General features: G+C 34.0%; 1 protein-coding gene across 1 annotated transcript; it reads right to left on the reverse strand.

Moving 5' to 3' along the window:
- Window positions 1-8,145: 8,145 nt before the first annotated feature.
- Window positions 8,146-11,854, reverse strand: LOC115724585 (EIN3-binding F-box protein 1). The gene is made up of 2 exons (XM_030653901.2): window positions 11,321-11,854; window positions 8,146-10,893 (listed from the first exon to the last, which is right to left on the reverse strand). The coding sequence occupies exons 1-2, from the start codon at window positions 11,343-11,345 to the stop codon at window positions 8,987-8,989; spliced, it is 1,932 nt and encodes a 643-aa protein (XP_030509761.1). The 5' UTR covers window positions 11,346-11,854; the 3' UTR covers window positions 8,146-8,986.
- Between the last annotated feature and the right edge of the window lie 209 nt (window positions 11,855-12,063).

Below are 12,063 nucleotides of genomic sequence, written 5' to 3' on the forward strand. Positions count from 1 at the left end.
AGGCTGATACTAGGGTTGGTGGTTCTGTACTATTTGACGTATCACATCAGTACAGGTTAGAGTATGACTAGCAGTTGGAGTATGACCAGTGTACTGAGTATAGGCTGATACTGTAACACATCGGTACAGGCTAGAGTATGACCAGTGTACCGAGTATAGGCTGTTACTTGTCAATAGTACCGTCTTATGAAAGTTCAGGACTCAGTATCGTATGGGACACGGCAGTTAGGGTTATGGTCAGGGGTATGGGCGTCTGATCATAACTCGGGATTTATGTATGATTATTATTATGCTTTTCTTACTGAGTCTGTCGACGCACAGTGCTATGTTTATGTGTAGGTAAGGGCAAGGCCAAAGCTGTGAACCGTGAGGACGAGCCTATGAAGATTGTACATGTCGAGGCGGTTAGGCCTGGAGCGTACGATCCTCGGGACAGCAGTGCTTGTTTTGTAATTAGTCGCTAGGCGACAAGTATTTTATATTAGACAGTAAACTATTGCAAAGTGTTTTGTAATCGGGATCCCGAGTATTTTTGTATAAATATTTTATAAGTTTAATTAAAAAGCAAAAATTTTAATTAACCACGATTTTCATAAACCTCGTTGATTAGCAACGAGCTGCACATTATGTTTAAAAATCACGTAATACGCCTATGCTAGTTAGGGTGTTACAAATTATTTATAAGATCTATTGACAATTTGACTATGATTAAAATCAGATCATTGGATCTGTCAACAAGTTAATCATAGCAATTTAGATCAAATAAATAATAGGTTTGTTACAAAAATTTGAATAAACAATATAAAATTAAGAAAACATTGTCCATGTAACAAATGTGAAATAAGATATTAATACAATTAAATTATTATTCTTAAACTAACCAAATAAATTTTAAAAATTTAGGGTTGTTAAAACAAACCTTAAAAATCTCAAAAAAAAAAAACTAATTTTAAAATATCTAGGTTTATTTGAATCAAATTAAATTAAATATCAAATAAGAACAATGATTTGAAAGAAAGAATTTTCAATATCACTTTCAAATCTTATAATTTAATGAAATTAAAATAAACCAATTTTAAAATAGATATGGTTAGATAGTTATTATTTTAGGAATAAAATAATAAATAAATAATAATTACCATAATTATATGTCAAAATATCTCAAATTAAGCAATATTCAAATTTCTACAAAAATATCCAAGTTATTTAATTATTTAAAATATAATTCATAAATTTCCAATAAGGAAAAAAATGATATATATATATATATAGAAAAATATCATTTTTAAACTTATAATTTATAAATAATTAAATATTTAACAAAATAACAAACTTTTGAATTTGAAAATATTATGGTAAGTGTATCTGTAAAAATATATATGTTAATTTCAAATTTATTAATTATTTAATTTATCATATAAGATAATTTTAATATAATATTTTAAATAAAAAGACAAAGTTATCTTTTAATTTAAAATATGGTAAATATCAAAATATCTAATTTTATAATTAAATAATATATAAATATTAAAGAAGTTAACAAATTTTTAAATCTGACCATAATTGAAAATATTTCAAATTGGAAATATTTAAAAAAATAAAAATATTTCAAATTGGAAATATTTAAAATTGGAAAAATCTAAAATTGGAAAAAATTGAATTTTGAAAAAAAATATCCCAAAAATCGCAACTAGGTGTTGGCTGCTCAGGAGGGGATGCACGTGCAGCCTCAGGAGGCTGCAAATCAAGCCTTCCGCGCGCGCATGGGGAGAGGAGCAGGGTCTGGCGTGCGGCAAACCCCAGCGCTTGCAGGATAGGCACGGGCGGATGTGCAGGGTCGTTTGGGCGAGGCTCACGCGCGCACACGGCTTCGTTGTCCGAAGCCTGATGCGTGCGATTGAGCACCCATGGACACCCAAAATCCGATTTTTCCAAAAATCATAACTTTCTCAATTTTTATCAGAATCGAGTTCCGTAAAAAACAAAAATTGCTTAATTTTTCACAAGGAATCCAAAAAAAAATATTTTCAAAAATAGAAAAAATATTTTTCATGGAAAAAGATTCTGTACAACACATACATTCATCAACTAACACATAAAGCACATGAAACCATCCAAATCAACACATAACATCGTTTTAAATTCATATTTCACGAAAGTAAATCATTACCATGGCTCTGGTGCCAGTTGTTTGAAATATTTTTACCAAGATCTAGATTTACTACCATGTATGTTTTATTAACAACCTAATATGAATTCTAAAACAATGAAATAAACACATAAGAGTTTAAGAAAACTTTACAATGGGTGCAGCGGAATATTATGACTCCTTCCGTTCAGATCTCTAGCCCTTCATTCCTTTCTGTAGCAGAGCATAATCAAGATCTGAACCTGGATCTTTTTCTCTCCTTCCTTGATGTTGATTCTCCTTCTTTGTTGTTTGGATTCTCCTACAGTCTTACACACTATGATTGAGATACCACTTGATGTGTGTGGGCACTACTCTATCACTCAAGGCTATTTCAAAATTGAAGAGAGGAAAAGAGAGAGAGGGGCGGCTATGGCTTTCTCTAAAAGAAACAATGTGCAAGACCTAAGTTTCCTGAAGCCAACACTTTCTATTTATAGAATGCCCTCTAGGTTTAGGTTAGAATTGTATGGCATTAAAATAATGGAAAAATAAAATGGTAAAAGCTTGCATAGTGGCCTACCCATATAGGGAAATCGGGCCTCACTTTGCAACTTTCCCATTTTGTTATTTTTCAATCCCATTTTCTCAAAAATACCAATTATTCAATTTAACCATTTAAATGTCAATTCTAATTATTTAACAACTAAAAAATAATTATTAAATAATATTGTCATTTAATGTATTTATTAATTGGACATATAAAGTCCCTTAATTAATAAATAAACCTAGAATCTCTTTTCTTTACAATTTCGCTCTTGCTTAGTGAAAATTCATAAACTAGACATAGTCTAACTTTAGAATTATAATTGATTAATCAAAATCAATTAACTGAGTCTTACAAGCAGTATGGTCTCAACTAGTATGGGGACCATGGGTTTATATAACCGAGCTTCCAATAAGACAAACTGAATTTACCAAGTAAATTCCCTAACTTATTAATTCCTTATTGAATCCACACTTAGAAATTGGAATTGCACTCTCAGTCATATAGAACGCTCTATATGTTCCACGATATAGATACGTCATTAGTTATCCATTGTTATAATCCTAATTTGATCAATGACCCTCTAATAGATGATCTACATTGAATAGGCACTAAGTTACCGTTACACCTTCAATGTATTTTATCCTTAAAATACTTAGCTCCGTATAAATGATATGTCAGTGAAGTGAAATGAGATCTCAACCATTTATCTCTGTTTAGCCAAGCTCGAAGGATATCATCGTTTCACTTCTAAATTCCTATAGAAGTTATAGACTCCATATTTATGTTAGCGCTCCAACTCAATCATACTATCATGTTCCCAAAATGTACGTATCACCCTGACCCAAAAGTAGGCTTAACTAACAAATCAAAGAACATGTATAATACTCTTGAGATTGAATCTAACCATATCAGGATTAAGATCATTTGATCTAGGATCAACGGGTGATATTGAGTTGAATAAATATTACGGTAAATTTTAATATATCTAATCAAACTTCAATACCGGTCCCTTCCGATGTATACTCCATACATCCGATACTGGTAAACTTTGCCAATGCCCTGGAAAGGACATAACACTTATCCAAGGTGTAAGAATACCTATCGCTGATTATCATGTCAGTCTAAATCCAGTGAACTGACAAATCAGGGAATAAACTTTCGAACATATAATTAAGATTATATTCCACTGTGTTGACAACACTATAATCATTAACAAATTCATATGTTCTGGACTTAAATAGAATTTATACATTATATATATATATATATAATCATGAAATAAATCATGTGAACCGTGCAACATAAAATGTTATTTCTGATCTTTATAGTAAATCTGATTATATTGAAATGGGTTTTATTTAGGGCACAAAACTCAACATTCATTACCTATAGAATATTACTAACAATTCCAGTTACAGTTGCATCGGCAGAGAGAAGTTTTTCAAAATTAAAATTAATCAACTCTTATTTAAGAACGACTATGTTCCAAGAGATTGAGTGGATTAGCTATGTTGTCAATTGAAAATAATTTGCTAAATAAACTCGAATACAATGATTTGATTAATAAATTTGCATTCCAAAAAGGCAAGAAAGATAAATTTTTAGATGACACAATCTATGTTATTTTTTTCTAATAATTTTGAATAAATTAATGTTATTATTAAGTTTTATAGATTGGAAATTTGAATAATATTTTGATTGTACTTTTATTAAGAATATTTAAATTTACTAAATAAATGTAAAGGAATTTATGAGGTATTATTTTTTTAAGTTAAATTTATGAAGTATTAATTAATGATTTTATTTTCAATAAAAGGCCCAATTTTGATTTTTCGCCCAAGGTCCCCAAATTGGTTGGGCCGACCCTGATGTGGTGTGGTGTGGTGCAGGTATGACAACTTTTTAAAATATATTTTACTTAACCGCACCACACTTCAGCGGTGGTAAAAAAGTTAACCTGCACTACAAATAAAATTAACCACCACACCCCAATCCAAAATGCAGTGTGAATTTTGTAGGTTTTGCTGTTAAGCGAATATTTTTGCTCACCCCTAGTCATTATGTGGTGTATCTAGTTTAAGAAAAATAAAAAGTTGCATAACAATACTAATTTACCTCGTGACTTGGTGGTGGGGAATTGGCCCATGAATTTTTTTGGAATTTCCAACATAGCCAGGCTCGAACTAAGCCTTCTCTCTCTATTAGACAGGTGACCTCTTTGCCTTTTGTTAAGATTGTTTCGAAATGGTCTCCTCCGTTAGTTGGATCCATCAAGGTTAATAGTAATGCTTCTATTGATAAAATTCACATTTGTAGTTACCTTGGCATGGTGGTGCGTGATTATTTGAGTACTGTTCTTGCTTTTGCTGTTTGGCGCCTAGAAGGTTGTCTTGATTATGAAGTAATGGAGGCTTTGCCGCTACGGAATTCCAAGGTCCAATATCTTTGCTTTGGGTATGATAATATCATCTTTGAAATGGATTGCTTAAATGTTGCACAAAAAATGGTGAACAAAGTATCTCTAATTTTCTCTTTGGGTCTTGTCTTGAATGAAATTAGTAATTTTTGTAATGGTTTTCATGATTCTTTTTTATATTGTTCTAGAGATTTTAATGTTATTGCTCACAACTTAACTAAAGTCGTTCTTACAGCATCCTCTAGTACTGTTTGGTGGTCGAGTTCTCTTAATTATATTCAGAACTTATTAATAACAGATGCTATTCAGTAATACTAATACGATCTCACCTCCTTCTTCGTTGATTTTATCCTAAAAAATGATGAAAAGATATTTTTAAATGTGATATTGTTGGGTTTTATGCCCTAAATAAAACTCATTTCAATATAATCAGATTTACTTATTAATAAAGATCAGAAATAACATTTTATGTTGCATGGTTCACATGATTTATTTCATGATTATATATACATAATGTATGAATTCTATTTAAGTCCAGAACATGTGAATTTGTTAATGATTATGGTGTTGTCAGCACAGTGGAATACAATCTTGATTATATGTTCGAAAGTTTATTCCCTGATTTTTTAGAACATTGGATTTAGACTGCATGGTATAATCAGCGATAGGTATTCTTACACCTTGGATAAGTGTTATGTCCTTTCCAGGGTATTGGCAAAGTTTACCAGTATCGGATATATGGAGTATACATCGGAAGGAAACGATATTGAACTTTAATTAGATATATTAAAATTTACCGTAATATCTATTCAATTCAATATCACCCGTTGATCCTGATAAGTTTAGGTTCGATCTCAAGAGTATTATGCATGTTCTTTGATTTGTTAGTTAAGCCTACTTTAGGGTCAGGGTGATACGTACATTTTGGGAACATGATAGTATAATTGAGTGGGAGCGCTAACATAAATATGGAGTCTATAACTTCTATAGGAATTTAGAAGTGAAACGATGATATCCTTCGAGCTTGGCTAAACAGAGATAAATGGTGGAGATCTCATTTCACTTCGCTGAAATATCATTTATACGGAGCTAAATGTTTTAAGGATAAAATACATTGAAGGTGTAACGGTAACTTAGTGCCTATTCAATGTAGATCATCTATTAGAGGGTCATTGATCAAATTAGGATTATAACAATGGATAATTAATAGCGTATCTATATCGTGGAACATATAGAGCGTTCTATATGACTGAGAGTGCAATTCCAAGTTCTAAGTGTGGATTCAATAAGGAATTAATAAGTTAAGAAATTTACTTGATAAATTCGGTTCGACTTATTGGAAGCTCGGAAATATAGACCCATGGTCCCCATACTAGTTGAGACCATACTGCTTGTAAGACTCAGTTAATTGATTTTAATTAATCAATTATAATTCTAAAGTTAGACTATGTCTACTTTGTGAATTTTCACTAAGCAAGGGCGAAATTATAAAGAAAAGAGATTCTAGGTTTATTTATTAATTAAGAGACTTCATATGTCTAATTAATAAATATATTGAATGACAATATTATTTAATAATTAATTTTTAGTTATTAAATAATTAGAATTGGCATTTAAATGGTTGAATTTGAAAATTGGCGTTTTTGAGAAAATGAGATGTAGAAATGATAAAAAAACAAATTGCATAAGTGAGGCCCATTATCCAAAGCCCATGGCCGGCCACACTTAAATGGATTTTATCATTTATTTTTTCATTATTTTAATGTCAAATAATTCTAACTTAAACCTAGGTGGTTACCTATAAATAGATAGTGATGGCTCATATTCACACTTAACTTTTGTTAATTCTGTCAGATGAAAAGTTGAGCCTCCTATTCTTTTCTCTATAGCCGAAACCACTTCCCTTCTCTTTTCTTCTTCAATTTCGAAATCCTTGAGTGATAGATTAGTGCCCACACACATCAAGTGGTATCTCAATCATAGTGTGTAAGACTGTAGGAGATTCTAAACAACAAGAAGGAGAATCAGCAACAAAGGAAGGAGAGAAAGAGATCCAGGTTCAGATCTTGATTATGTTCTGCTACAGAAAGGAATCAAGGACTAGAGATCTGAACGGAAGGAGTCATTATATTCCGCTGCACTCAATGTAAGGTTTTCTTAAACTCTTATGTGTTTATTTCATTGTTTTAGAATTCATATTAGGATGTTAATGAAACATACATGGTAGTAAATCTAGATCCTGGTAAAATATTTCCAACAGATATATGGTACAAAGTACATACGAGCATCAATATAAATATATATATATAGAAAGAGAGAGAGAGGAACATATGAAAATGGTAATGTGGAGAGTGAACAAATTAAGCTAGTTGAGTGCACTTATTTACGTTCTAAACATCATCATTTCATCCCAACCGACCATCACATGGCACTCAACTTCCATTGTCAACTATTGCTTCTTCCCACCACGTTATCACTCTACAATCAATAATATATAACACAACTTCCTTCCTAAATCTAATATATACCCTTCCAAAAATGTATGCATATATTTAGAATTCACATGTAAAATCTATATCTTATCTGTTAAAATAATACTTCAAATCTATTTGAGAATCGTATGTATCTTGGTAGCTCGAAAATTGATTTCCAAATCCAATACAACATATTTATCAGTGCCCCAAAAATGTTTGTCAGGCTGTAATAATATAGATATACATTTCTAATCTCATTTTCAGCCAAATGACCACACATGAATCATGATGAATCATGCGTGGAAAATTTTCAACGTACCAAATAGTGCTTAAATCATTCTAAGCAAAAGAATTATATGTTAGAATTTATTTTACCTAACACCGACGAATGTAAAAGGTAATCATTCGAAATAATAGTAATTGATGTGACTTGTCTTCTAGTATTATATCTTTCAATGAAAAAAGCATAGGCTGCCTATAGAAAATGCTAATCATGTATCAAATGGTATAAATACTGTTGAATAAATATCATTGCGTGGTTCAGTGTGGTAAGTGCATCATAATTCAGAACACAAAATTAAAGCTAAATTACCTTTATTTATTTATTATTTAAGTAGTGACAAAGTACAGCTCAGTAGAATGAGAAACCAGCAAAAACTATATGGGGACAAAGATGATAAAATGAGAAAAAACAACCAAAACAAGGTTGTAAAGGCACACATAAGAGAATGCCACCATCAAAGCCCACATAGATCCGAGGTACCCTTCCCTAAAGAACTGCCTAAATCAACTACCCAACACTGATAAACACTTCATGAAAGGGAAAAACAAACTCACTACAACTATGCAAATCCCTGAAACAGACACACTTTGACTCTAGTCACTCTACTACAAAGAAATGACTTCAAACAACTGGGTTTTCGCAAAGGCAAAAACATAAAAAAGAAAGCTTGATCAGACACACCATTGGAGGAATGTGCAGGAAAGCTAAAAACACCAGATGGAATAGCAGGAGCCGAAAGCATGCAGTAAGAAAAAGCTCCAGCAAGTGGAAAACCTTGGGACTAACAGTTGGTAATATTCGCAGGGAACCATGGCCATGAAAGATGTAGCCTCCTGCTGATCAGGGGCTAAACAGTGAAAACAGGTATGAGAGCCTGCTAAAAAATGATAACGAAGTATCGGCCAAAGTTACCCGGGAAACAACCAAGCCAGCCAGAAAGCCCACTCCTGATGAGCAAAAACAGTATGCTGAACGTTGCGCTATCCATATCGGTTAAACCATAAGTGCTAAAAACCACCTATCAAGTAACAACTTAAAAATCAAAGCCAGAATTCAGGGACTCTGCTATCTCCAGCATCTCTATATCTGCCTCTCTTTTAGAGATAAGAGCATATTGTTCTGTTCAATCTCTTAATTAGGCCAAGATATCACATCTCCACAAGCTCTCCACAAGCAGCTCAACTGTTCTGCTGCTGATTGAATTGCAATGTTGGAGATTCAACCCAACTAGAGTCTCACCCAATTTCTTAAGGAAAAATGCGCTCTTGTTCGTCACATCAGAGCAGCCAGAAAGAGAGAGCACTTGCAAATTGATCTGGTTTGCATTAGAAAGGGCTGAAATGCCAGAATCTGTGATTGCGCATTTAGAAAGGTCTAGGTCTCTGAGTAACAAGCAATCCTCGGCAATTGCTGCCAAACTTGCATCGGTGATCTTCCTGCATCCGTCAAGATTCAACGACTCTACTGTTCCTCCGTGAAACTTAGCCAAAGCAATGACTACCTCATCTGTCAAATTGAAGCAATCGCTTAGATTCACTTTCACAAGTCCTTCCTCACAGTTCTCAAGAAGTGGAAGAATCCCAGCATCTGTTATTCCATAAAGCCCGCTCAGATCTATATCCTGAAGTTGAGGGCACAAACTCCCCACCATTGCCAGGCTAACACTACCAAAACCAGGGCAGTTTCGGATGGATAGAGATCGAAGAGATCTGCAAGGAGAGGGCATGGATACTTCAGAAGTGATATCCTTGATCCCCATGCACTTCACTAGGGCAAGGGACTTCAACTTTGTTCCACAGTTTGAGAGAGCACCAACAATCCCTGCCTGAGTAACTCTATTACACTCCTCCAATTGCAGGCTCTCCAGTGATGTAGCCGCTTTGGCAAAAGCTACCAGGCCATTATCAGAGACAAAGCAACACTTACGGAGGCACATCTGCTTAAGATTCACACAACCCTTGCCCATAGCCTCGAGGCTGGTATCGGTTATTCCCCGGCAAGAAGTAATTGCTAGTGACACCAACTTCTGAAGACCTTGAGCATTTTTTATGACCGAAAATCCTTTCTCACTTACATTTTGGAGACCAATGAGACTAAGATTGGTAATAGCCTTGCCATAATGTCCTATCACTGCAATTGAGAAGTCTGTGATATTCAAAGCCTGAAGCTTTACCTTTGATAGTACTAAAGAAGCTGATGATAACAGACTTGACACTCCATGATCCCCAACAAGAGGACAGTCTCTGATAGACACAGACTGCAGCTTGGAGCAAAACCTTCCAACAGCTTGCAATCCATCGTTACCAATCTTAGAGCACGATTCAATATTCAAAGCTGTCAAATTAGGGCAATTCTCAGCAATTGCCATCAAACCCCTGCTGGAAATTGAAGGACACTGGCAAAGGTCAAGCTTCTCTAACATAGGGCATCCTTTAGCTATCTCGTATAGACCCGCATCTCCAACACAGGGAACATTCCACAAAGAAAGGGACTTCAATGATGGACAACCACGAGCAATAGCAGACAATCCAACATCTGTAACACCACGAACAGTGTTGCTTCCTCGGATTGAAAGCTTTCCAAGACCCCCACGGCTACTAGTTCCAACTGAAATGGCAGCTAGTCGAGTATCAGTTGCTTTCTTTCCCACCACACACCTTGTAAGATATCCATCACTTTTAAGCTCTTGATCTTCATCAGAACTGATCATATCAATGTCACTAGAGGAAACCACTTCATTCTCTAACTTTGATGGCATCTCAATTCTGCGGATACTGGTCAACATTGAAAGCCATTTCCTTGAAACACAAGCACAGGAACTCCTCTCTTTACCGCCTTGCAGGCGCCTTAGGATCTCAAAAAGGCACTCATCGGGGAGTACTTCAATGGAGGGCTTTGAAACCTGCTCCAAGAAGCTCCCTTCGAAGGAAAATGGGGCACTGATCCGTGCTCTCTTGCTAGGGGGACAATACACATCAACATAGGAACCAAACAGCCCCTGGTTTGGGTAACAAGAGCTCCCAGAGTAAAATTCATCATCACCTGAACCCAATAGCAATCTAATATCAGTCACAGTTCTTTTCATGATTAGTTTTTTCCTGATCTAATTCTATTCTAAATATTCTGCCATAAAAAATTTAACCAGAATTAACAACTCATAGACCTAAAATCATAGCCTTCCCACCCTCCCACCTCCCAAAGAAAATAAATATACATATATACAGGATCAGATTTCTTATAGCTAATTTCAAATGATTAGATATCAGAGAATTTAATCCGATCTAAAAATATTCTAAGCATATGCCCCTATCACATATTCAAAACTATGAACAATCCAAAAATCATTGAATAAAACTAGCATGATCATCATCATATATACCAAAAGAAAAAACCCAAATCAAGAAAATCATAAAAAAAGAAAAAAAAAATAAAAAAGAAAAAAGAAAAGAAACAAAACCCAGAAACGTACCACTGTAATTAACAAGGGTAGGCATGAGGACAGTCGAATAAGAACAAAGCCGAAGAGTTCCTCAAGGCACAAAAACCCTCCAAAGAGAGCAAAAAGGTTGAAACTTGGAGTGAAATCTTTTGCAGCAAAACAGATTAAGATCCAAAGAAAGCACAAGAGCATTTGAAATGACGAGAGAAGAAACCCCAACAAGCAGGGCAAAAAGAGAACCCAACAAAGGAAAAAAAAAATGAAAGCTTTAGGATTTGGGTTTGTGAGGAATGGTTATGGAAGGAAGGAATATATGTGTAAGTGGTGGGAAAAAAAAGGCTTTTATTGGGAAAAGGGACAATAAAAGGTGTCGTTATCAAAAAACAATGGTGTGGTTTTTTGGTACATGCAATGTATTCATCCTCAAATCCAGTTATTCCTCTCCCCCACACTACAATTCTCCTAGTCCAACTCCAACCACCACCTCAGCAATACAGGAAACACAATACCAGGGACTATTATTAAATTTATTTATTTATTAATAAAAAAATAAAATAAAAAATAAATAGAAAGTTGCCTTGTTGGTAATCTAATATGCATGAACTAGTACTAGTAGTGGTTGGTTTGGTTACTAGTGTCAAATGTGATTATAGGCAGGTACATTGATTTGACCATGCCATTGAGAGTCGTAATAGTTGTACTTTTTACAATTAAGTCCTCTATTTTTTTCAAATCAAAATTAAGAGGCTAATTAATGTATTTTTCTAGAGCAA

The sequence above is a fragment of the Cannabis sativa genome, chromosome 6, assembly GCF_029168945.1.
Source record: "Cannabis sativa cultivar Pink pepper isolate KNU-18-1 chromosome 6, ASM2916894v1, whole genome shotgun sequence".
Classification (NCBI taxonomy): domain Eukaryota; kingdom Viridiplantae; phylum Streptophyta; class Magnoliopsida; order Rosales; family Cannabaceae; genus Cannabis; species Cannabis sativa.

Bases quoted from the DNA above. Each gene is read 5' to 3' on its own strand.
- LOC115724585 (XM_030653901.2), bottom strand. From the start codon at position 11,345: ATGCCTACCCTTGTTAATTACAGTG. The intron at 10,894-11,320 runs GTACGTTTCTGG...TATTGGGTTCAG, and splicing joins TACCCTTGTTAATTACAGTG to GTGATGATGAATTTTACTCT.